Source organism: Harpia harpyja, chromosome 2 (genome assembly GCF_026419915.1).
Source record: "Harpia harpyja isolate bHarHar1 chromosome 2, bHarHar1 primary haplotype, whole genome shotgun sequence".
Taxonomy (NCBI): domain Eukaryota; kingdom Metazoa; phylum Chordata; class Aves; order Accipitriformes; family Accipitridae; genus Harpia; species Harpia harpyja.
In genome coordinates this window covers 81,520,501-81,547,298 of record NC_068941.1, presented here as the reverse complement: position 1 = coordinate 81,547,298, position 26,798 = coordinate 81,520,501, and the positions used below count along the sequence as shown (strand labels likewise).

Below are 26,798 nucleotides of genomic sequence, written 5' to 3'. Positions count from 1 at the left end.
ACTCCAGCAGGGACCTAGTGCTGGGTTCATTTATTTTAGGTATTCCAGCCTGTGTCTTCCCACCTGTTTCCTTCAGCCCGCAGAGGTTGCCTTTGGGCCACCCAGAGCCACCGGAGAGCTTGGGTTTATCCCCATTTCTGCTCCATGTATCCTCTCCTTGGTGGGTCTCGCAGGGGTTGTGGACAGACTCACAGGAATAAAGAAACTGAGATCCAGAGACTGAACTGTGGACTTTTGAGCACACACTTATTTCTGCCAGATCACCCCCCCCACGTGACATTGGGTGTTGCGATGACCCTACACAGAGGTCTCTGCTGTTTGTTAGGATGCATCTGGTAGGGTGGCTGTGTTTTGGTTGCTACAGGGTTGAAGCCATCCTTGTAGATCAGCCAGAGACTTGACTGTGGTGTGCACAGCTGTCTTTCTGCATTACTACCCGCCTGGGCCAGGCAAGGCTTACCTCTGGCCAGGAGGAGTTCTGGGCACATGGAAGCATCAGTAGGGCAAATATAAGATACGTTTCTTTTTTAAATGCTCTTTCATTCTCCAACACCTGCTCTTGTTTACTCATTTCCATTTCTTCCTTCCTTTGCAGAATACTTGAGGAGCGAGACCGCCTTTCTGGAAGAGTTGGTGTTTGGAAGTGGAGATACCATTGAACTTTCCTGTAACACCCAAGGCTCTTCTGTGTCTGTTTTCTGGTTTAAAGATGGTATCGGGATTGCACCTACGAACAGAACTCATATTGGACAAAAATTGTTGAAGATAATCAATGTGTCGTATGATGACTCGGGGCTGTACAGTTGCAGGCCAAGGCATTCCAACGAGGTCCTGGGAAACTTTACAGTCAGAGTTACAGGTACGTGCAGAAACACAGCTGTCTCTGTGTTGTGTTTCTTTTTTTTTTAAGTTTTTGCCCCTTCACATGTTCAGCACAGCTGGTGCTTTGCGGTGTTTGTCCGTACTTGGTAGGTCTCTACCTCCCTGGTAACTCCTGGCAGTGATTAGACTGACAAAACAAACCAATCAAAGAATGCTTGCATGTCCACACCAAATGTTAAAGTTTGGTATTAATACTGAGGGAGACTTAGAAATGGTGCTAGTTATATTAAACGCCCAATCTCCCTTAACGCTCAAAGAGATGCAATGCTACATGTGCCTTTGAAGTCTTTTGTGAGTGGGTGAACTGTGGCTCAGTTCACTTTTTCCACTTTATGTGGCAAATCAGTGGCAAAATTGCATGTAAAAGCCGGAGGTTCCTGAAAACTTTCCCTATTGTAGCTGATAAATCTCTTCCCTCCATCCCGGTTATCACAAATTACTAGTTTGTTTCGGAAATAGCTTATCTGTAAACTGTGTATGTCTCAAACACGTGCTTCATCAAAGGTACTTACTGGGATTCATATACTGCAAACAAGTGCTGTGTGAGCAAAGCACATGCTGTCATTTGCTTGGCCATATTTTCTGTGATTAGGACAGTAGGACAGAACAGCTACAACCTGTCCAAGCCTGGATCACTAAACAGACAGTGCCAGAAAAATCTGTTGTTCCCAGATAGCTAAATGCTAAAACTAAGATCATCTCCATGATTTCAGGCTGCTGCATTGGTAGATGGATACTCATCCCTGTGAGCAGATAGAAAGCCTCCTGATCACACAGATTAAAAGCCTGAATTTTCAGAAGAGATAACCCCTTATGGATCTAAGGTTTTGAAAACTTTCCTTTGCCCTTGTGCTGTTGGAGCTTTTTTAAGCATCCCCAAACAGTAGGTCCTTGCCTCCAAAAGTTGAGTTCCCTCAAAAAGTAAGGGGCTCTGTCTGAAAACCAAACACAGAGATGTTTGTGACTGTAAATCACATCCACTCGATAAAGGGCTTTCTCGTGCCAGAAATAGGATTTTGTGTAAGTGAGAGAATCAAACCATCGTAAGAATAAAAGCTCATTTCAGCAAGCCTTCACCAACATCTGCTTTTCATTGAACGTTACTGGAGATTGCTGTGAATGCTTCAAGGTCATATCAATTAAATGGTTAAAGAAGTATTTGGCCCTTGAAAGGCTTTCTTTAACTAGGTACGATTATTGGAACTATCCAAGGAACTGCAGGTTGTTAGAAACGTTACTCTCCCTTTTTTTTTTTAAGTGACATTAAAATGCTTTTGAGTTCAAGGGGCAGCAGAGAGGCAGAAGAGGGCAGCTGGTTACACGCTCAAATGAAACAGCTGCCAGCCCCAAAAGTTCGTAAAGTGAGAAATTGTTTTTAATAGTGGAAGGACTGATAATCCTCTGCTTTTAAAAAGTTTAAGCCCCTGTGTTTTTCCTCTTCACTAATAATAGCTAATAACAGCTTAAGAACAAGCGAGTAACCTGAACCTGCTTTCTGACAGCATTATGAGTCTTTGATTCTATTAGCCCACTGTCATTACCACCAAAGTGATGGTAATGTGGGAGTCTCCGTTTTAGCTGTCAGCAACACTTGTTTTAAACTTTGAAGCCCTGCTTTATGTGGCAATAGTGGTGCCTCTCGTATGCTCAGATTTTTCTTCATAGTTAGTATTGATCGCTCAGTGTGGCACTGCAGAGATGCGATTGTTATCAGAGTTGGTGATTTGTGTTGCCACTTCTTAAAAGTAATGCCAGCAATTAGTTCAGGTATCTGGTCGGGTGTTTATGTGGATGTCTAATGTTCAGGGCTGGAGTTGTTTTCTGCATTAAACTGGTTTAAATCTGTACTAACAAACTGGAATTGCTCTGATCTGTATTCTTAAGTGAGCAAAACTAGGCTAGGTATACTCAGAATAGCTAATATACATGTAAGTCCCATTTTGAGAGATGCTTCCAGATTCTAGGAGCGTATCACGATTTTCCTATGTGGGGCCATGAGTTTTGAGCCTGCAACAAATTGGCTTTTCTGCAGCGACTGTCTTTTTCTGTCAGTGTGCACAGTGAGATGCTTGATGCTGAAGATAGAGCAAGGAGATGCTGGCGCTCACATTTCAGGGTTGAAAACCAGGTTGATTAATAGCAGGGTTTGATCTCTTTCAAATGCCTCCCTTGACAGACATGGGCTTGAGTCTTTTGCTAGTTTACAAAAAGAAACATACTGTTCTCTTAAAACCTGAGCACTTGAAGAGGATCACAAATAGAGGCTGCATGCCCAAACTGATCTCCAGCCCTGTTGGCAGAAGCTCCATTTCTGTAACCATTTCACACACAGAACAGCCTTTGGGTTTAGTGGCCGAGCAGCACCCCTGTGATGTGTACGGACTGCAGGCTGGCACCAGCGAAAAGAGCTTTCAAAATACCCAAGACTAAGCTCCTCAAAGCAGGTGACTAAAAAAATTAAGCCCCTTTCCATTCATAATTAAAGCTCTTTTGAGAATAGCATCTAGCAGTTCTTGTTGATGCCGATACTTGTCAACTTCTGTAAAGGATTGCTCTTTTAGTAAATGATTAACAAATAGCTTACAAATTTTTAGTCACCTTTTGAAAAAGGTGATGTTCTAGTAACCTCAATAGGACAGTAGCTCTGAACATGGGATATTTGGTCTTAAAACCTAAGTTGCATCTCTCATCTGAAACACAAGCAAGGTGAAAGACTCTTCCCTCAGTCTTGTGGAAATGTTTTTGAATTGGGTTAAAAATTGATTCTGCTCCTCTGGTCACGATTGGTTCATTGGAAACCAGAAGTAAACTATAATCACATGTTAATATATGGGTAGCCAAATCTGAGAGTGCAAGGCTGAGAATGTGCTGGTTTCTCTGTCGATGCTGGTGGGGATTTGGCTCAGTGTCTGCCTTCGCCGGGACTTGAATAAACCTGCTGGTTCAGCCAAAACACCTAAACATCCACTTCACTTTCAGCAAGCCCTGTGGCATTTCCCTAGTTCTGCTGCCAGCAGGACCTCAGTTGTGGATTTGCAGTTAGATACGTGCTTGAAGTCTTCCTTGAGACTTTGCCAAAGAAAAGGTGCAAAGCACGATGCGCCACTGCAGTCTAAAGCAGGGAGATGATTCTTGTGTTACTTGCTCCTATACGTGGTGAATATATCTGGAAAGTCCATCCAGATTCTGCAGAGAAGTAGTATTTGTTGTAACCTTTCCCCTACCTTTTTTTTTCTTTTTTTTTCCTTTTTTTTCTTTTTTTTTTTTTTTTCCTCCCCAATTTTTACCTCCACTGAGCTGGTCAGAGAACAGCAGAAAACTCAAGTGCATCTTGAAATGAAGGAGGTTCTGCCTGGCTTGGTCTAAAGTAGTGCTTTACATATCTGGCCACATGTTGAACACTCATAAAGTTTCCTATTTTCTAGTGTTTAAGGCCAAGTTCTTTTACCACTGTCTCAGAATATAAAGGCTGCTGCGTTGTTAGCGTTTTGCCTTTATTTAAAAAAGGAATTCCTAGAGATTATATGAAGTCAGTGATGCTAAATCTTCCAGACACTGAATTATACTAAATCGTGTAAACTAAATCAAGCACTAAGCTGCTATTTTATAATGGGATTTACGTTTACAGTAGTCACTTGGTGGGGGGAAGAGGGACAGAGACTTCATTGTGGACAGCTTGGAGAAGGTGAGATGTTAGACCACATTAAGAGAAACAGTTCAGGATGTTTTGGAGAGATACAGATGGAGAATTCCCACCTGTTAACCTGTATTCAGTTACAGCCTTGAGGTGCCTCTGTAGGAGGACTAAAACCAAAGGGAACTGGTTCACGGAGTAGCCATCAAAATGTCAATCGAGAGAGAGGTTTGATTGCAAGGGGAAGTTCTAAAAGCTTTGGGGTGAGTGATTGAGCAAGGAATTAATGAAGGGAGACGTGGCAGGTGTGTATTGAGTTAAAAGAAAAATGCAGGGAAAGTGAATTAGAAATGCTGACCTGTCCTTTTGAGACTTGGTGAAATAAAAAGTCTTCAGAGTGAATGCTAGAGGGAAAAAAAAGTGGGGGAGAGCTTGTTCTGCAAAAAGAAACTTCCCCCTTGGGAATTGCTTTTGTATTTATGAGGAGAAGAGCACTTCACACAGGGAGAAGTATTTCGCGTTGAATCCCAGTTTCTGGTGGCAGAGCACTGGCAAACTCATGACACCTCTCTCCCAGTTCAGAAAGCTCCTGGCCAGTTGTCCCTTGGCCAGCAGAGTGGGAGGAACGGGCTGGTGGAGCTGCAGGGAAGGGTGACCCATCACCTGGATGTCCTCCCTCGCTGGAGCCCACCGTGGCACCAACAGCCTCATCCAACATGGTGTCCCCACGTGCCATCCTTTTTCTGCTTCACTACTTTCTCCTTCTCCTCCTAGATTCCCCTTCGTCAGGTGACGATGAAGATGACGATGATGAGTCAGAAGATACAGGTAATTTGTTTTTCTGGGATACAGAGGTCTTTTCTTTCAAAGAGATGTGGCTCCCAAGCGGAGCAGCTCATCCAGATGTTCACCTGGTTGGACAGCAGCTCTTTCTCCGTGTTGAAATCGGTGACCTTAGGATGGTATCGTGATGATATTTATCTAAAAACTTAGAAATAGCTGCCAGAGTGGTATCGCTGCTATAATAACCTACAGCAGGAGTGGCGGGTTTGTTTTTTTTTTTTTGGAGACTTGATTCTGCGGATTTGATTTGATGAGCTAGAGTTATAAATTCTCCTTGCATGTAAATCCAGACAAACCCACTTACCATATTTCTTTTTTACTACACTGACGTTACACCAGTTTTACACCATTGCAAACCTTGGCCTGCTTTATTTTCAGCTGTTTTGATCCTGGTTCTTACCAGCATCTTGGCTGGAGTCAGAGCACAAAATTTACACTAGCCAAGGGCCAAATTTACTCATGCTGTAAGTGGGAGCAACCCCTTTGGCTTTACTGGCTTTTCCTTTAACTCACGTGGGGAAGGGAGCCCCAGGATGGAGCCTCTTGGTGCTTTTACTCTGAATCTCTTTCAATCCCAGTGCTTGTTTCTTTAAGTGCAATAGCATTAATCAGGATCATTACATGCTTCAGAGGCGTTAGTGTTGTGTTTTATTATGCTTTTTATATTTCTGCAAAGCAAGCTGCCTGTGTGTATGTGTTTTTAATAAATAAATGTCTTGCATTTGAACTCCCAATCAGCTATGTACATTGGCAGAAGTTCAACATGACTGGAAAATTTCTCCTGTCCGTAGCGTTGGACATGCAGGACTCTTTAAAGCAGGTCTCCCACTGTAATAAATTCATGCTGCTGTGTCATGCAGTATGCGGACAGTAATGGTGAGTTACGGTGCCAGGCGACCCATGAGCAGCAGTTAGTGGTTTTCTGATAGCTTCTAATTAAGGGCCAGATCCTGTGAGGTAGCAGGCACCTTTGCAGAGGTACTCAGAGCTCCTGATGACTGCTGAAGCCTGGTAGAGGCATAGGGAGTGTCAGGTTTGGTCAGGATTTGTTCCTGCTGCAGAGCAGCTTCTGATGAGCACAATTAATCGTTCTGTGTTTTTTTTTTAATGTGGTTTGTAGTAAACTCCATCTCTTAGCAACAGGTATCACAAAACATCAGCTGGTTTATGGTACAGAAAGACATGTTGTTCTTCACTGAAAAGGAAAACACACGTTTCACCGCATGTATTTATAGCCTGTATTCTGGGTCTTCTTGACTTCAAGGCTGTCTCTTTTTTTAGACCAGAAGGTAATGACTGGCTTTCCTTAAAGGTCTCGTTATAAAAAGTTGGATTCTCTTCTGCTTTAAAAACGGTTGATTAGCTTAACGTGCCAGCACGGTGATACTTCATGGCGTCTCGTGATGTGGGTGTGCTTCATGTTGCTTTGTTTGATGTCAGACCCTCCGCTTAACCTTCACAGGTCGTCTCTAGAGTCTGGGGGAGCCATGTTGTTAACCCTGGCAACACCATCGCTGGGACATCCCACTGGGGACAGGGACTACAGGACCATCCCGGACGGGGGGATACGTGGGTGTAGCCATTGCCATGTCCTATGGACAGCCCAAAGACCTGTGTCCTCCATCTCTCGTGACAAAAAGATACCCTACTAATGAGGTGTATGAGCCCCTGCTTGGCCATCAGACATAGCCATGGTCAGTAGTTAGAGGAGTGAAGGCAATAAACACACTTTCATGCAAAAGAAAAGTATAACCAATAGTTATTCATATTTAGGGGGAGGTAATCCATCCAGGACTGGCTCACTGTGTGGTCCCATATTGCACATCACTGAATAAGACCCTTGTCTCTTGGCCCCTTGCGATGATAAAGGAAATTTTCTGGCATAATTGAGGTGTTCAAGAGAGTTTCTTATCCTCATACTTATAGAGAAGAGCTTGGAGAGCTGATTCCAATAACATCATGAGTTTGAAGCCAATCTTGTTAATTTGGGGGTTTTGACTCAAAATTGCTGAACGATGGGAGCTGGAAATACCAAAGCAAGAGAACGAGAGGAAATCTGTCCTAAAATAAATGAATATTTGGTGCAAAAACTCGGAGAGCACGGAGACAGGCCCTCCACGTGGAGAGCTCTCCTCTGCTCACCCTCCTTTAAGCATCCTCTCCGAAGGGCATACAGAAACAGGGCATTCCTTAGGGATGGGCAGTGGAAAAGAAGAAAGAGGAACTTCAGCAGCTTCAAATCATCGGCCCGTTTGTTGCAGCCTTGTCACAAACCGCGATCCGCCTTTGCAAAAAGAGGCTTTCCAATACCTCTGTTCTCTACAGCTGTTTTTCCTGGCCCTGAAACAAAAACAAAACTCCCTTTTCACACACTGCTCTTCTGCCCCAGTGCTCCCTACCCCTCTGTATCTGTTTGTTTGGAGACCCTGCTGCGTAGCCCCAGCACCTTCAAAGAGCCCCTATAATCTCCAATTAAATCTGGCTGTGTACTCAGAGGCGTCAGCTGGGGAAATTACACAATTAGGGTTGATTCTGTCTGCCGCAGAATTTTGTGGCAGCTCCTAATTGCTAAATGAGCGCTTGGCCGTATTAATTATTCCAAGTATCGCTCTCGGGTTTTTTTAATTGGTCATTCCAGTCCGATGGGTGGCCGGTGTCTTTGACAAACAAAACGGACCGTCGGGCCTAGCGTTTGATGATGGGAAAGGGCTGGTGATAATGTTTGCGGGTCCCTTTTTTTTTTTCACACCTGCACATGCAAAACCATTGCTCGTAATTAGAGAGAGTGGGTCTAGAATTTTTTCCTGTCTTTCATCCTTCTTCCTTTCTCGTTCCCGAAATTCTCTGGATCTTTGCAAGCTTTGCTTGAAAAGAAGAGTTAGCAACATTTTCACCCCCTTAAAAAGCAGTAATGAAAGGACTCTGGGGGCACGGCAAACCGAAAGCAGTGAGGTTTTGTTCACTGCTCCTGCGAGTGAGAACAAAGGCACCGTTTTCAATGCGTAGACACTTTCTTCCAGTTCCAGTTTGACTTGAGAGCGATGCCCTGTTTGTTTGAATCTTGGCACATTAATCCAGCGATGCCCAGCCCTGGCAAGCCCCGAATCGCATGGAAGAGTACCCAAATGGAAGGAAGGCATTCTCAGGGGAGAAGCCGTGTCTAATTGCAGGAGGGAGGAGCGGATCCTGCCTTTGCTCGATATGGAGAATATCCCCAGCTTGAAACTTTCCTGGGCCCCGTCTTGCTCGTCTCTGATGTCCAATGGCAAAATCCCTTTGGCTTCAGTGGCAAAATTTGCAGCCTGTGAGATTCAAACTCATCTTTTGAGTGAGAAAATGTGGTGAAACGTCTCCCTGCAGGAAGCCCAGCCAGTGTGGAAAGGCGAACCCCCCCCCAAAATCACAGCACAAGGAGGAGCCCAGTCCTGGGGGGGCGGCCGTGCAATCTAATTAGACCCCTGTGCCTGGGTGAGTGTCACCGATGCCACAAAATGGGATTTATTGTAGGCAGATATGTTAATCAAACAACAAACAGCAGGTTATTCAGCTGCCCTTCTTAGTGGTGGTGAAGGGGGACTTCTCCATCTGTGGTCGGCCTTTCCCTGAACTTTCCCCCGTCGCCCCGTTAACCTTCTGTAAAGTCTCCGGGAAATCAGGGTGCGTTGCCAAAAGGAAGCGTTCGGCCAGAAAATAGCCTGTGCTTTGGAAACCAAGGACCAGATGTCTCCCAACATGGTTTGTGCAGCTCCCTCCTCTTCAGCCTTCCCAACACCACCCCAACCGTCCTCCTCCAGACTCACCCCCCCTGCTGCTGCCTGGGCTTTTGCCCGGCCTTTGCTTGGTTTCTGCCCTTCCCAATACATGTGATAGCAGCATCTTCCTTTGCCATCAAGGCCTACACTGCCTTTAGGGGTTGCATGCACTTTTCTAACAGTTTTTGGAATATTTCCCTTTTTTGTGCAGTTCTACCATTTTTCTAAGCTCGCATGTTGGAAGGTGGATGGCTACATGATGTCCCACTTTTTAGCCCATGTTATCATGTAGCATTTTAGGCCTCTCCTGGATGTGCCGTGTGTTTACAACAAACTTTGTAGCTGGGATTTTGCAGGGGCACGGGAATTGCAGGGATTCCTCCTTTTGCTTTTGTTTGTGCCAGCTATACTCCTGCTCCGGTGCCATCCTGGCAAGAAAAGGGCCTTAAGCAGTTTCGTTGTTTAAAAAATGAGGCGTGCATGGTAGGGGTGAGCACCAGATCCCTCTGATACGTGGAGCTGACTCTGATAGGCATCACAGTGCGGTATGCAAGGCAGTCTGAGGGCAGATGCAAGCCCTCAGTACTGGATTTCCCTCCCTGGTACGGCATTACTGAGGCACCTACATCCAGCCGCCCAGCTGCAGAGGTGTGAAAGCAGATGAGACACGAGAGCAATGCGCCCAGTGGGGCCATCTCCAGCAAATGGAGGGCCTCCTGGATGTAGCTCCTGATATCCAGTTCCTCATGGCCAGCTGGGCTTCGCAAGGAGCCATGGGGAGAGGGGACCATGTGGAGAGTGTTAGCAGGTGCTAAAACTTGGTGGGTGCATGGATTGCCTTGGCTGGGCTATGTGACCCTGCCTGCAAAATCATTGGAGCTGAAATGCAGCAGGGAGCCTGCGTGGGAGACAGTGGGGACTTAGACCGAGGTGGGGTCATCACTGACTTCCCTGGAATTGCAACGGGATGGGTCTTGTGGAGCCAAACACATCAGGGCTAAGTATATCGGGGAGCGCTGGAGAAAGGGAGCAGCTCGGGTGCATCTCAGAGGGATGCAACAAGAGCGGAAACTTTGTATGCCCTTTTCAATATGGGGAAGGGGATGCAGAGGCTTCAGAGTAGCACTGAGGTGGGGCTGTGATGCTGGGTGGTGTTTCTGAGCATCGTCACCGCTGCAGGAGAGGCCAGCAGCGATGCTTTCCCAACAGCTTTGCCAGCCATCGTGTTGTCCAAGGCAGTTCTTGAAGGACAAGCACCTTCGGTTTGGGTTGGCCAGAAGCATACAGGTCCCTGCGACCGGTGGGTTTGGGTACTCTGTGTCTCTGGGTGCTTCCTTCCCATCCGGAGAAGGTGCCGGTTACACTCCTTGGCCCCTTCTTCGCTATTTTGCAGCCCAAACACTGTCTGCCCCCATCTCCCTTTGGCCTCGGTGTGGGAGCACGGACCTGGGGGGCTGGATGTGGCCCCCAGCGCGGTGGGGGGAACACCCCACGAGCAGCTCCGCAGTGTTTCCTTAAGCAGAAATGAAAGCTTGGGAAGCTTTTTTTAAAAACTTTCTCTTTCTTTCTTCCCAGTATAATGAGTTTGCTGGTGCTGCTGCCTTAATTTGGAGTTAATATGTAATGTTTGTAACACAGCCAAGAAACATCGCTGTACTTGAGGCAGATTATAAAAAGTATCTCATGCTAACACTGGTGTTTTAAAACTTATCCCTGTTCAAAGGTAACATGAATCTTTAAAACTAAAATCACTGGTACTTAAAGAACATAAACATGATAAACCAGTTTGGCACTGGCTTTTTTTTTCTTTCCTTCCCTTAAGGAGGCTACACTACATTTGTGCTCGCTGAGAAGCAAAATTTTCCAGTGCACTCGACTAACACTTTTTCTCTGCTCCCTTGCTGGCCCATCAACATTTTTTTACAGTTCCAACATCTTTCTTCTGTTCGTGCTTCTTGGCTACTATTGTCCCAAAGATACATCTGTATCGTTTTACACGCTAAGGCCAGATTCTCATCCTGATCTGGGATAACTCTCCCTGTTGATTTAAAAGCAACTACTCTGGATTTATACTGGCATTACCCAGACGAGAACCTGGTCGTGAACCTTTCATCACAAACCTAAAATGCAAACACCCTGTCTACGTCTATGAGAGTCATGTAGCTGGAAAGCATTTCTGTGTCATTTATCTTAACTGCAGCAGGTAGCAATTTAACTGTCACTCTGCACATGTCAAAGCCTCTTCAAATGCATCTGCTCACCAGCTGATATCCTCCGCGGCAGAAATGGGCCTGTTCAACTTGGCCTTTCCTTTCTCAGGTGTCCCCTTCTGGACCCGGCCAGATAAGATGGAGAAGAAGCTGCTGGCTGTTCCTGCCGCCAACACCGTTCGCTTCCGATGTCCAGCGGGTGGAAACCCAACTCCTTCCATCTACTGGCTGAAAAACGGCAAGGAGTTCAAGGGAGAGCATAGGATTGGGGGCATCAAGGTAAGGCCTTGGTTTGGATCTCTGTTTTTATCAGTTTTCTACTGACTGTAGACAATTGTATTTCACAGTGATTGACATTGGTGCGTGTAAGAGCACAGTCCCGACTGCGTGGAAATGGGGGTGTTTCTCGCAGCCGTAGCGGTTGCTCAACACCAAAGTGTTAAAAAGGGCTGCTGTCCCTTGGGATCGAGGGCTAATTCTCTCTGGCTTTGTCTACAGTGGTCTTTCAGGGAGTAGGTAAAAATGAGGCTGGGTGTATGGTTACGTTGCGGACAGTGATGAGAAAGCAGGAGCAGAAACGTCTGTCCTAATTTCTGGAGATCAGCCCGGTGCATTGAGATGTGTTAGACCGAGCCATAGCTACTCCCAGCTTTCAAGGAAAACCGACTCGGCATCCTTTGAAGGTGTAGCAAGGACCTCACCGAAGAGCTGTATCATCATGCTGGTGGTCATTAACATTCTTGTGGTATAAATCACTGACCTTTGGTCAAGCATTGGATTCCCTTGTAGCCAGAGTAATAGCATCTGCTCCTTGGCTGCTTTCTTCTCCCTCCTTCCTTTCTACCATGAGGTGTTCTGGAAAATCCTCTGGTTTGTGTTTGTAGATAGAGCTAAGGGACAAAAAACCCCACTGCACTCAAATGATTTAATTAGCTAGAAGTTTCTGTGCTACTGTATATGACGAATTATGGCAGGATTTTAACAGGAAAATCAGCTGCTCTGATTTTGTTGTTATTACTTTGTCCCCTTAAGGTCACAGTCAGACTCCTTTTGTGGTTTTATTTGGGGAGAATAAAACTGGCAGCAGCCGATTGTAACACAATCAGTGTAGCAGGAAGGACTCCTGAGCAACAATTTTCGCCTGCACTCTGCCAGCCCTGGCATATCCCTGGGCTACTGCTAAGGAGAGAAGGTGATTTTTAGGAAGGCACCTTCATCAGTACTCTGAATAGCTCTGTGCTGGTGCCTACCACATCTGTAGCATCTTGAAAGGGGGCTAGGCATGCAAAGCGTGCTGGGCTCCAGAAACCAGAAAATGATTCAAAAAAGTCTTCCCTTCCTGCAGTTTTGGGCTGTTTCTTTCCTGTTAGCTCAGACCCGTTCCTGAAAGAGCCTTCTGTGATTGCTTCAGTGAAGCCTTTGAAGCTCCCTCCTCAGTCCTGTCCCTGCTCCAGCCTGGTCAAGGCTGAGGACACACTTAGGTTTGGATCTTCTGAAAAATTAAGGAGGGAAAAGAAGTGGGGAAGCAACTCCTGTGGGTAAACAGCCTTTTGGCAGATAACATTCACAAAGCACAGGCATCTTTTACTAATTGCAGGCTGTAAGGATCATCATGAAGTGTTTTCAGGCTTGCGTGCGCCGTTCGAACGGCTTTTTACAAAACTATGTGACATCAGCTGCACTAAATTATGCTTGCAGAATAAAATCTGAAGCTGAAGGCAATTCCCCTACCCACTTCCCAGTGGTTTTAATCTATCCTTGAGTTTAAATTGACACGTTTCATCCTCTGCAACACGGTAGTGAGTCTTTGGCATCACTGTGCTTTGTTTCTCTAGGGGCACCTTCAGCAACAAGCCGATGCTTAAAAGAGCTATTGAAGGCAATGTCAGGCCAATTACAGCAAGATTGGTTTAAGCTCTCTATCTGTCTAGGTGTAGTTCTTTGTCCCTTTCTTGATATAAAGACATCTTTCTCTCTCTGTAATTTTCCTTCCCTTATTTGCTTGCTTTTGCTCTTGAGCTGTGGTTAGATGTAAGTAGTCTAATGTAAATCTCATCCAGTATAAATATACTGATAGATATCAGCTGAGATTTGAACCAGAAAAAGAGCTTGCAAACCTGCTCAGTATCTCATGTATGTAAGATTTAAATTCCCTGTTACAACTTAACTTCATAACAGGATTAAGCAGCTTGAAAAGAATGGGCAAGATCCAGATCTGGCAGAGTTTGGTTGGCTTACTTCACCTCGAGATCTGGTCTTAACCCAGAAATCCTTGAGCTGGGAATGTTCTCATTTGTTTTCAGTGTGTGGAAGAGTTTAGATGTTGATAGTGAAAGGCCTGTGGTCAGCAGATGAAAGCTGACCACTCCTCCACTTGTGCCGTTTGTAAATGGTGTTTAGATCCCGTGTGATTGCCCGACGTAAAGCCTGCATGAGAGAAGGGCAAGTGTTGAAAACAGGAAGTGCAGGCTAACCTAGTTTTGTTACAGTTCATCCTTAACTGGTAAAGAAAAGAAATTCATATGACTTATCATATGAAATTTCCCAAAGAGCATTAATGGTTAAATCCTTGTTGGAATCTCTAATATCGTAAGCCTGTGTGTGTTAAATGACCCTAGAAGGGAAGATTGAGGGGAGGGGAGATAGAGGATTATCCTTTCCCCAGACCATTGCACTGACTTGCATACCAGTCTGGCAAACACGGACTGAGGTTCCAAGTGTGTCTGCAAATGTTTGTTTCACAAAGAGCCAAGAATGACAACACCAAATAAACAAGAGGGCTTTCCAGGATCTCACCCACTTGATTAATGCCTGCACTAAGTCACTTCGTGTTTCTAGTGTTTTATGGAGTGCAGCGACTATCCTAACTTGAGAATGTCCCTTTTTATTGTATCTAGATGCCAGTCTCAACCTAAAAAAAAAATAATCTTGTTTCTTCTAGAAGAGTTTCCAAACAAGTTCTGCCCCATGAATTTGTGCCCCCCAGGTTATCCTCTCTGTTCAAAGTCCAAAGTCCCCGACACAAACCTGATGAAGAGGAGTTCTTTGAAAGTGTCATAAAAGTGTCTTTGAAAGTGCATCCTAAGTAAAACACCTAATTTGGACCTGATTTTATAATACAGGTCAGTCTAGGGAGTCCATGTATCTGGAGCCCCATTTCCTTGGAGTAGCTCCGAGGGCTTCCAGACGCAAATGCTTTGCAATGCTGAAAAGTGGATTAAAAGAAGTCTTTAGACACAACTATGAGACAAGCCAGTATGGAAACGAGCCACTGAGCAGCCACAAATTTGCATTGAAACTTCCTTGACGGTCTGGTATGTTCAGCTGCGAACTCAGGGTCCAGGCTCTCTGTTCTCAGAGCTCCTCTTACAGTGTAGTTGCCGTGATCTTACAGAGACGCACCAAGTAGGATGCTGCTTTACAAAAGGTGTGATATTGGTTCTGCCTTGAGCTCCATCTATGCTGTCCTGGGTGGGCAGAGGGTGCAGTCAGACCTGACCAGACATCTGCAACGACCAAGGTTTCTGTACAGACTCTTTAGCCACAGCCTTCCATTACCTATAACCCGAAATGAAAGGAATTTCAGTGGTCTCTGAAAAGTGGGGTGCTCAGCAGTGCTGTTCTCAGGGATGCAGAGATCGACAAAGCTTTGACTTTTGCTTGCTTATCTTGTAACTAAGCTGTCTAGTCCTATGACTTTAAACCTTCTCTTTGCAAAATTCTGGCTTTAATTGTAACTTGGCCCTTTAAAGGAAAGCATGTGGCTGCAATTTACGTGTAGCAAAAGAGGTTAAATGACTTCATATTTGAGTTCACCTGCTGCAGCAAGAAACCTCCAGGAGCAATTACGCCCTTGTTTTTTCCATCAGCCCTTGACATTCTGTAGCGCAGCGTTATTGTAATCTCCTGCTTCTGTGTCCTTGGAGTCACGTTCAAAATGTTTAATAAAGTTAAATGTTCTGCTCTGAGCGGCAGAAGGCATCAAATTAATACCCAGAGATTTGGAGAGCTTTCATACACTATGCGTCCTGAAGTCATCTTTGTTACCGTCAGTTGCTTTCTGTATTAATTCAAGATTTGCTTTCCATATTCATTATTTCCTTTATACTCATTAGAAACAAACGTTTTAGCTGGGATCACAGGGCAACAGGTCAGGGTGGAGGCACGGGTTGTGCTTTGCCTTCTGCTACTGAACAGCCAACAACTCTGGACATGAGCCACATCCAGAAAACCAACTAGTATAAAACTTGGTGCCAGAAGAGAGGAGCTGACCAAGCATCCTAGGGACCAGACTTGAGGCTAGGCATGTTTTCTCCTGTTTTTTACAGGGAATTTAGGGGACTAACTCTGTTGCAGACACCCATTTCTGTTCAGACAGATGCCATGACCTGTTGCCTCCATAGCACACATCTTTAATGTATGTTATAGATGGGGTGAGAAATACAATTTTTATTGTTTATAGTCATCTTAGGGGTTATATGTAGCAGTTGGTAAAGGTCTGCAGATGAGAGTACAATATTTTGAGCTGACAGAGTCTCTGGACCAGAGTGGTCTGGCAGAGGGGACCGGCAGATTGGAGTTATCTTAGCTGATGCCTTCTGAGGTCGTTATTCTAATGAGAGGTGCCACATTCACCTGTCAGCTGGTTTCTTTATTGTTTTTATTGTGGAAGCATCCAAGTCCCCATTGCAATCTCAGTGTGTTAAATTGTGTTGCACTGTTCCTGCATTGGTCTTAATTCCTTTTCACATTAAGCCTTTAATGACCCTTGAAATGGGTCCTTGTGATGTTCAGGCCTACTCTGGGGTCCATTATGCTGGCCAAGTGTGTAGAAGCTCACTGATTGTTTGCTGATTTGAATAGTCTGGTGATGATGGTACTTGACCAAGAGCTTGATGGTTTGATTTCTTCTTCTAGTTGCGACACCAGCAGTGGAGCTTGGTGATGGAGAGTGTTGTGCCATCAGATCGAGGAAATTACACCTGTGTTGTGGAGAACAAATATGGCAACATTAGGCACACGTACCAGCTTGATGTATTAGGTGAGATTTCACTGTTTTCCCTCAACAGCTGATCTGTGGTGATGCTGAACAGGCATGTGATGGGATATGGGAAGCAGAAGCTTGGTTTCTTTCCCAAAGTGCTGGATCATGTGTCTTCTAAAACCAACAGCAAGCTTCCTTTTGGCCAACAATTCACCCTCAGATCTGTGATCAATAAATCACTTAGCTGGTCTGCAGAGGGGCCAGAGAAGGAATGGCAGGGCTGAGATGCCTCCTCCATTCCCAGGTGGTTCTTGCCTGTTGGGCTTGAGAAGCACTGGGTGGAACGGTGGCCAGGACACGTAGCGGGGACAATCCCAGTCTGCACCCTTTCTGCTGAAAAGCCAGGAGATGAAGGGTTCAGAGGAGAATCCTTGCTGGAAGAAGGACAAGTAAATTAGGATTTCCCTCTCTTCTGTTTTTCAGAAAGGTCACCCCACCGACCAATCCTGCAAGCAGGGCTCCCTGCCAACCAGACTGTGGTGGTAGGGAGCAATGTGGAGTTTCACTGCAAGGTCTACAGCGATGCCCAGCCTCACATCCAGTGGCTAAAACACGTGGAAGTCAACGGCAGCAAATATGGGCCCGATGGGACGCCCTATGTCACGGTGTTGAAGGTTGGTACACGCTCCTTCTTCTTACCCTTGGGGCAGTCCTTCCTCTGCCTTGGTCTCAGTGTCACAGAGATGGCAGCTATATTGTGGGGATGCTCCTCAAAGAAACCCACTGCCATAGACACGGCAAGAGAGATCAGCACTGAGTAAAGGTGTTTGCCATCAATGGAAGCCATTAACTTCAGTTACATGTTTATAAATAAGCCCTAGACTAGCAGTTCCATGTGAACCAGAAACTACCCACAGAATATGTTCAATGCCACAGTTCCTGGAAGGGTAATCATTACTTAAATCAGATTTTGGGGAGCTCGAGGTCTCATTTTCTGTAATTGTTTTGTGTCTATAAGAAAAAAATCATGAGAATAAGCCAAGGACAGCTGTTGGGATTGTTCTTTCTTTTAAGCCTGCGCAGTGGAATACTCTGCTTTTTGGAGGGGGTACAGCAAAAATGTCCTAAAAGTCGATGTTCCGGACTCTTCTGTTTGCCAGAGATAACACAACTACTGTAGTGGCACGAATAAGCAAAGTAATTGTAAGAGCTGAGGCAACTGTGAGAAATGCAGCATAATAAAAGAAAAGCTGTCAGATTGCATTTGACCTAAATTGTAAAAACAACCTTTTTTTACAGCTTCAATAGCAGTATTTTGGGGGCTTATTAAAATAAAAGGCTCCCAACTAAAACACATTCTTTCCTTTCCCAAGTAAACATACTGCAGCATGCACATACTAAATAATGCTGAACTACCAGCACCTGAGAGCGAAGATAGTCTTGTTCCAGCCACTGACATTTGTGAACATTGCTATTATCCATGCTCAGGAAAGCCTTTTTTTTATTGAGCAAAAACTCACTAAGTAAAACTTTACTTTGCTAAAATGCTTTCTTGAAAGGGAACTTCCAGATTACAGCCAGAACAAAGCCAGCAGGTCTGGTTTTCCCTCAACCTATGTAAATATAAAAAGTAGAGAATAGAGAGTGAAAAGCACATTGGACTTTTAATATCTTTTTTTTTTTTTCTTTTAATAATAAAGGCATCCTGTGTTGATGTTTATTAGAATATATAGGGCCAAATGGAGTTTTTCTGGCTCTGCAGTTATAGCTGAAAGTAGATTTTGTCCCTGCAGTTTCAAGCTGAGGTTGTCCTGTACATAGACATTCCCCGTGCCCATCCTGCTGCACACATCCTACTTCTCCTTGTATGAAGTTTTAAAAAAAACCCACTTACCAGACAGCATCTACAAAACTGTAACTCAGCCAGATACATGATAATAAAAGCCAGAGACCCTGGAAATAATTACACAGATTGAAATAACAGATTGGTTGGAAGAAATGGTTGGAGACAGTTCTTCAGGATTGGCAACACGCGCTTCTTGCGAGTTGATAAAACTTTTTATTTTCTCGCTGTCTGTCCAAATGTGTTTGAATTATGCATATTTGAATTTCCCCCTGGTTTCACAGCCCAGTACCAAGCTCTGAATAGCTGGCTGTGTCACATGCCATCTAGTATAGTCTCCGTGCTCCGTGTGTGGTCCCCGTGGGATAAAGTGCTACCTTTTGGAAGTTTGCAGAGCCGCTGCGAACAGTGCCTTGTGTCACAAGCACAAGCTCCCATTTTGCTGTGGCAAAGAACATATAAATAGTCCGTATAAATAGTGTTTTAAAATTAAGTTGAAGCGGCACCGGGGTGGCTAGGTAATTAGAATTGCCAAATAACTTCTCTTCTGTGCACGGCAAAGGCTCCACATTCCTCGAAGGGGAGCACAGGCAGGCGTTTGAAAGCACAAGTTTTGTTTGGTTTTATTTTTTTGCTGAATAGGACCAGCACACGTCTATTTACTACTTCTGGTTAATCAGGAATGCTTTGAATTGTATTAATGCCGGCATCAGCACTGGGGCATGGAGCATTTCCATTTTGGGATGCATCTTTTGTGCGCCAGTATGGGGCTCCGTGGAGCTGTGTCAGGCCCAGCTTTGCAGGGATATATTTTTTTTTAACGTGTGTTTGCTTATTTTTTAAAAATAAAGATCTGATAAAATGATCTCACTGTCATCTTGGGGCCACTCCGTTGGCTTTAGGGACTCGTTCCACGCAGTGCTGTTGCTTTGACCCAGCATCCTGGCCGTGCTGCTGGAGCAGGGTGCTGTTAACAGCCCTTCCCTGCCCACAGCTGCTTTAGAAAAGGCTCTCTCCTGCCCAGTGCTGTGGTGCCTGCAGGGAGATAAGGCTTTTTTATCAGCCTGCCCTTCCCTCCTGCTTTCAGGAGATTTTGTGGAGCATAGGAGCTGCTATGGGGCAGTTTATATATGGGGGAGTATCCCGGTCTCCATCGGAGCAAGGGGGACAGAGAGGTGCTCAGCACATGGAATTCCTCCCTCACATCTAAATGGGGGGGACACTCCCCCCCAGTCCAGATGGATAAATTGAATGCCATACTTTCAACCCATTTTTTAAACAGCTTGACAAAACCAAGCCATCACCTGCATCAGTTCCTCAAAGCCTGGGCTAATTTGTGATCAAAGGAAACCCCTTTTTCTTTGCAGAAGAGCACTAAATGCATTCCAGTTACGGGGAGGGGGGGTAGCAACACTGTGCCCAAGCTTTGTTAAAGGCTAAATTGTATGTTCTGCATTGAAACATGCCCGTTTTCATTATAAACAAGGCAGCAACAGCAGGCAGGCGTGTTTCCCCACTAGTCAGGACAGACAAATTTGCCAGCACGTAAGCCTTAGAGATGAGATCAGGTCAAAACCGGTGGTGTTTGTCATCAGACATGGACACAGGGGCTCCTCTCTGATGCCACCTCTGGGTTCAGTTCCTAATAACCTATCAGATCTGGCAGCCCTGTTGATTTTAATGGGCTGTAAGTCATATTGGCAGGATCAGGCCTTGAAATTGAAGGCACTGAGACTGGGCTGGAGAGCCTAAGACCAAAAATGAGAGGAGCAATTGTGTTATTTTCATTTCCAGAACCGAAGCTGATATTTTTTCTAGATTTTCCCTAGGCTACTTCAGAGGCCACCCAAAACAGTTGTGCATTTTCAACCAAAATAAAAACAACTGTTTAGGGAAAAAGCTGATGTGCTGCTGTGGCAGCATGGAAGAAGAGATATAAGAGATTGCTTAAGAGTCTGAAGTTTGTTTGATTTATGTGCACCACTTTATTTAGTAAAGAAGAGGCTCCTATAAGCAGTGGAAAAAATTACAGCTAATTTCTGAAAGGCAAAGTCAGCAGTGAGTTTCAGACCGCCACTGCTTATATTTTGTTTCCAAATTCTATTTTGGAATCTGATAATTGAAACAGTATTTGCTGAGCTGGGTTGCAAACACAAATATCTGCTTAAGCCCTTTCTCTGGTGCTCCTGTCTGCAGAGTTGTTAAGAAACCGTAGGGCCTTTGACTGCTGTCAGATGGAGAAGTGGGAAATTGGTCTGTTTTAAAAAAGGAATCGCATGTGTGCCGCTAGTGAAGGGAAGGGAGTTCACTTGCATGTGGTTTGGGGGCCAAATGCGACTTCTCTTCTTCGCCCAGGTCCTGGGTTAGGTCTCTCACCGCAGGGTGAGCCGGGGATGTTGCCACAGCCAAAAAGAAAATAGCTGTGAACAGTCAATCCTAGCTAATGTAGGTGTGATGGAGGTATTGTTTGGTTTACTGAAGTTCAGGTTTCTGTCTATTCCTGCAGTCTTGGATCAGTAAAAACGCTGAAGCCGATGCTAACCTAAATCTGTTCAATGTGACAGAACAAGATGAAGGAGAATATCTGTGTAGAGCCAACAATTTCGTAGGCATAGCCGAAAAACCATTTTGGCTCCACATTCGCAAACCAAAACCAGGTAAACCACAGACTCTGTCCCAAGGCCCTGGCAACTGCAAGAATGAGCTATAACATTTTTAAGAAGCTAGTGATTAAAATTACTATTCATTTTGTATTATACCCTGTCAACTGACGCTGAATGGCTTTATCTTATTTTCTTGCTAATTTTTTTTTTTTTACAAGAATGTAACGCCTATACAGCAATTGCCATGGAAAAATTCCCACAATAAAATGACTGTCAAATTTTGCTATCAACTCTTCATGCTTTTATTCCTTTCCCTTCCTTACAATTGAGTGCTGATAACAGAATTGCATGTTAATGACCTGTGACGTTCAAAGCTCTGGAAAACCAAGCTGTTTCAAGATTTTCACCCGTAAAACTGATATAATCAGTTCTGTCCCTTGGAGAAGTAATGGAGAAATAAATATCAACATTGGCTCATACAAGCAGACATGTTAAATAGAGAGAGCAGCAATCTCATGGGCTCTGGGGTTTGACTCCAGCCTGGAGGGTCTGGCTGCTGTGTTGCTCAGTGCCACTGCAGGAAAGTTCCTTACAGGTACCTTCTTGTTATCGGGCAGTTATACTACAGTATCAAGGGCTGTGTAATCAATACATGGCTTTGAGATGCCCAGTCTGAAAAAATTCTAAAAAATCCTAAAATTCTATATTTTTCGATGACCTAATGAACCAAAATGTTTGTATGTTCCTCTGATCAGCACTTGAGTCTTACCCCACTACATCTGCCCCCCTTTCTCCTTTCTTTCTGTCCTTCCTCTCCCCTTTTACCATCTTTCTTTCCCCACCCCTGTACTCACCCTACTAACCCACAGTCAGTCATATTGTGGGGGCAATTTTTCATTTGGATGCTTTTGCTTGCATGCTTCTTTAGTGGGACAGAGTAAGAACCTGGTGAAGGGAACTTTTTTTGCTTTTGACTACAGGTTGCAGAGGGGAATGAATAAATAAATGTGGAAGATGGGCCATTGGAAAAAAAACCCAAACAACCCACCTTAATTGCTTTTGAAATTTGCCTGTGGTGTCCTCACACTTGCTGGGAATGTGGCTTATTCTCTGTTTTCCCTCTTTCTATATGTGTGTGTTTTTTTTCCCCGTAGACGGCAGGTGTTAACACAACGGATAAGGAGCTAGAGATTCTGTACTTGCGAAATGTTACTTTTGAGGATGCTGGGGAATATACTTGTCTCGCAGGGAATTCTATTGGGTTCTCACATCACTCTGCTTGGCTGACGGTGCTACCAGGTATTTCCTTCTGTGCTGGCCTCTCTTTCCCTCTCCAGGGTGCCTTGACGTTTTGCTTTAGAAATGCCAAGTTCCTGCAGACCGCCCCTTGCTTGGAAGAGGGGGTGTTATCCAGGGAGGGCTCTCCTCTGGAATTCGCTGCAGACCCCTGTTGCATACTCACAGCTGACACTTTTTGCATTGCATCTCAAGATTTAAATTATTATTGCAGTAGTAATATAAAATGCCCAGTATCTTTTTTGACCTAGTTAACAGGGAGGTGTTCACAGCCTCTTTGTTAGGAGACTGTTAAGTGCCAAAGTTAGGACCTTTGTCTTCTTACACTGCCAGTGGGAGAAGGAAACCTCCCCACCAGATGGTCCAGGGCACCTAAATTGGACACGGACTGTGGATCATCTTATGAAGGAACCTTTCTGTCTAACCTCGTATCTTAACCTAAAATTGGATGCATAAGTGGTTGGTGTGAGTACACCCTTCCCTGCCTGTAGCATTATTTCCACTTCACGGATGAACAGGCCAAGATAGCAATCTCAAACAGAAGGTCGAGGAGAGTCATCTGTAGAGAGAGCCCAGGAGTCCTGGCTCCCAGGGGCATTGCATGCTGCCTGCTCCAGCTGGGATCGATGAAAGCTGCAGTGGGCTTGAAACCCGAGGCCAGAGTGACATCCATTTTGTGGTCCTTTCACGTGCAAAGCTCTCACTGACAATGAAGCCAGCGCAGAATATGCAACAGAGGAGCCTGCTCTCCAAAAGAGGGGAATGAGGCTGTGCTGTCCCTTCACCTGCAGAATCTGCCTGCAGCTATGGGGCAGGCTTGAGCATGGTCCACAAGAGCACCAGCAATTTTCATGTTGAATCTCATGGGTGCTGTGCCTTGCAGAGAGTGCTGGAACAGACCTGGAGTATGTTCAGCAGACCCTTACTGAAAGGGCACCCAAAATCCTGTACACCCCACTTTGGCTCACCCCATCATAGACCACATTGGGGTCCATCTCACAACACATCCATCTCGAGATGTGTTTAGGAACCAGAAACATTGGCATTTCTAATCTTGACTTTATCTGTGCGGATGATTCGGATGTAATTGCTTTTACTGGGGTTCAAGGTCTCCTCCATGCCCGACCCTGCTGCTGGTGGGATCTGCTGGTCTTTTCTCTATTTGCCAGCTCTATAATAGCTGATCTGATCCTGTTTCTGCTTCTGCCATCCACTGGATGAGAAATTGTTTCCTTTGGTTAGAAGACTGTCTCTGTTATTTTGAGAATCTTCTGATACTGTCTCATCCGGCTGTTACACTGGTTTTACAATGTCTCTCGCCTCTTATTTAAGCAAAGAATAAGCAGGAGAAAACCCACCAAAAATCCTGAAGCGGAACTTTATATTGAAGTCAGCCACAGTGAAGGGCAGCCGTCCGTGCAGCAGCAGGCGCCGAAGTGCTACCCGCAGAGAGGGTGCAGGATACAGCCCGTCTGGGGAACCTTGCCTTGTAAACCCCTGTCCACGCTACGGGAGGAGAGATGTGGAGCAGAGGGCGAGACAGTGTGAGCCAAGGCAGCAGAACTGTGGCACCGACCATAGTGCCTGATCCTGGGAGATCTGGTAACCCTTTCTCGCTGGAGGAGATTGCCGCTTGTCAGGATCAGGCCCTGCACAGCTGGCACACAGGCTGGTGCAGCCCCCAACGTCACCGGCAGCCCTTTCCCCATGTCCCCCTGGACACAGCCACCGAAGACCTGACATGGAGCCTGCTGCTGCCGGGGGAAAGCTCCCACTGCTTGCCAAAGACGCTGCTTTGGGGCAGCAGTGATGTACACGAGCCGTTAGTGAGCTAACCACGCTGGCATGACTTCATTATAAAGTTTCCCACTGCTGACTGTTCCTCTGATGCCAGCACGCCTTTGGGGGACAGAAAACCAGTCCCACAGTGGCTCCTTCCTCTGGTCTATGTGCCTGTCCTGAAAGGAACAAGGGGAAAAACACAGCTGAGATTTGCTGGTCCCAAAAATGTCTTGCTAGCAGGTAGCCACTGCTGATGGGCTCGTGCCATCACCCTCCCGGCTCAGCCACCTCTCTGGGACAGGCCTTCCAGCCTCTTCCCAGCAGAACTAAGTTTTTATGAAAAAGTTGTGCAGATTGCTCTCATGAGGCTTTTTCCCTGTGTGATGCCTTAACCCTGGGTGCCCTTTGAGCCCCTTGGTCCCTCAGGGCAGGCACTGGTCCAGTGGAAATCTTTGCTGGAGAAGCCAAATCAGCAAAAAGTGCAGCAAACCCGCACATCCAAGGCATCCAGCTATGTGGTGTGGGTGTGCAGGGAAAGCAAGGTTTGGGTCAGAGGGACAGCACAGACACGTGAAGATGCCTTCAGCCTAGAGCAGTGGTTTTCAGCCTGTGGGCTGAAGGCTCTTAGAAACCCTGGGATTGCATCAAAGGGCAGTAAAATGACCCCAAAACAGGCAAACCAAACTAATGTTTTAGCAACAGCCACAGGTGGAAAACCACTGGCCTAGGAGAGTTCCCTCACTGAAGTGACTCAGCAAATTGGCGTAGATGAGCAAGTCCTCCCCAAATTCTTCATGCTGCATGTGTGTAGTTGCGTACGGGCAGCTGCCCGCCCCGTCCTCACTGCCGTCTCTTGTCACCCCGCAGCGGAGGAGCTCATGGAGATGGATGATTCGGGCTCAGTGTACGCTGGCATTCTCAGTTACGGCACTGGCTTTGTTCTCTTCATCCTGGTGCTGGTCATTGTGATTATCTGCAGGATGAAAATGCCAAACAAAAAGGCCATGAACACCCCCACTGTGCAGAAAGTCTCCAAATTTCCACTTAAGAGACAGGTAACAGAAAGTAGATACAAGATTCCTATTCCCCCCTATGGTCATCCCTCTTTTTTTTTTTTCCCCTCCTTGAAATTTTCTCTCTAGGTGAGAAGCTCTACCAGAAAAACATTGCCCAAGAGGGACATAGCTGGCTGCAGTCTATGAGTTTAACCCCTTTTATTCATTTGTTTCTGTTCCAGTGGAGCAGTAGCTGGTGGCAGCTGACTCTGGTTCATGAGCAGCTCCCAAGCAGCCGTGTTTCTGTCGGCCTTGTCCAAGACGGGCTGGCAGCACAGCCGTGGATGCCACAAAAAGCACATCTTCCAGGAGAACAGTTTAGTCCAGGCTCCCTGGTGGAGCGGGGATTTGGGGAGCAAGAGCACGTTCAGTTGTGCTCGGTCCTGCTTTCGCAGAGGTCGCTGGTGACTTGAACCAATTCTCATGGAGGTGGGAGAGGGTCCTCTTTCTCCTTGCAGTTAGAGATGCTCTGCCACGTGTCATTGCAGAGGGGCAGGAGCAAAAGGCACCATTTAAAACCACGTAGTGATGGATACGGATTTCACGGCTTTGGCTGCAAGATCATGGTGGGCATTTACAGTGCCAGAAGTGACTCCATAGCCTGTATGTGCTATGGAGATGCACACAGAAAAAATGAACAGAATATACCTCCTGCCTGCTGGAGGACACTGGCTGACCTGTCCCTCCTTTCCACCAGCTAAAAACCTGACCACAGGTGCCTAGATCAGTGCATTTCTGCAAGGATGGGGGGAGAAGCGGAGGGTGTGGGTGGGGATTTCCCATTTAGAAATTACCAGAAAGCTGCCAGTGGGCAAAGATAGCTCAAACCCCCTCAGTGATCCATCTCAGGCACTGCCTTCCCTAGGAATACAGTTGGCAATAACACTTCATTTGCTCTACCCAAGCAGGTGTCGTTGGAGTCCAACTCTTCCATGAATTCCAACACGCCCCTGGTCCGGATCACACGTCTCTCCTCCAGCGACGGGCCGATGCTGGCCAATGTCTCTGAGCTGGAACTGCCTCCCGATCCCAAGTGGGAATTGGCACGCTCTCGGTCAGTCAACCCACGGGTCGGGGTCCCTGTGCCTGCTGGTAGTGTCACCACCCCGGTACCCACTAATGTGCCTGCTTGTCCCTCTCTCCAGCCTGACCTTGGGGAAGCCGCTCGGTGAGGGGTGTTTTGGCCAAGTGGTGATGGCAGAAGCAATTGGGATTGATAAGGACAAGCCAAACAAGGCCATCACGGTTGCTGTCAAGATGCTAAAAGGTATGGGGAGCCCACGAAGGGCAGAACAGCATATTGCACTGGGGTTTCCTCTCGTTCCCTGTCTTTTAAGTCTTTTATACAAACAGACACAATAGAAGAAAGCAAGAACAGCCTTTCTTCCCCTTCACCCACACAGCCTGCGGGTGAGGGCTCTCTCCTTGGAGAGCAAGTAAAAGTGCAAATCCCATCAGGAAGAGGGACTGGGAATTAACCCAGTTCTCTGCCAAGGGGTAATAACATCCCTGAGAAGAAGGGGAAACCCCTTCCCTTCTAGCCAGCTCTGTGAATCAGCCCACTCCTTACTCCTTCCATAACCAGCGCTGCCTGTTCTAGCAAAAGCTTATGCAACAAGCTCAGGTGGAGTTTGCAGAAATTCAGTTGACAAACCCCTTCTTGAGGAGTTTCTTTATTGAAGAAACTTGATCCCAAACTCCTGAGAGGTTAAATGGAGGCCAAAAATGGGGAAGTCACTGGGCGTCTCCAGGTGAGTCTCTGTTTCCCATACTTCCCCCGTGCATGGTAACCACAGACAGCACACAGACAAACTCACCCTGAGAAGTTCAGCAGGAGCAAACAGGGCAGAAGCTCCAGCAGTGAGCAGCCTGGGGCTGAGGTTACATGGGGTGACATCTTTAAAAAAAAAAATA

General features: G+C 45.9%; 1 protein-coding gene across 4 annotated transcripts in view; it reads left to right on the top strand.

Annotated features, from left to right (window-relative positions):
• The window catches only part of FGFR3 (fibroblast growth factor receptor 3), a 58,445-nt gene that overhangs the window by 21,906 nt on the left and 9,741 nt on the right, over positions 1-26,798 (top strand). Inside the window, exons 3-11 of one of the 4 annotated variants that reach the window (XM_052780689.1) lie at positions 596-859; positions 5,291-5,344; positions 11,431-11,600; positions 16,239-16,362; positions 16,789-16,979; positions 21,906-22,050; positions 24,697-24,884; positions 25,793-25,938; positions 26,030-26,151. In XM_052780689.1, coding sequence (XP_052636649.1) covers positions 596-859; positions 5,291-5,344; positions 11,431-11,600; positions 16,239-16,362; positions 16,789-16,979; positions 21,906-22,050; positions 24,697-24,884; positions 25,793-25,938; positions 26,030-26,151 — 1,404 coding nt within the window. Of the gene's footprint in view, positions 1-595; positions 860-5,290; positions 5,345-11,430; positions 11,601-16,238; positions 16,363-16,788; positions 16,980-20,654; positions 20,806-21,905; positions 22,051-24,696; positions 24,885-25,789; positions 25,939-26,029; positions 26,152-26,798 lie in introns of all 4 variants that reach the window. The other 3 variants (XM_052780688.1, XM_052780687.1, XM_052780686.1) reach the window with 3 other exon arrangements.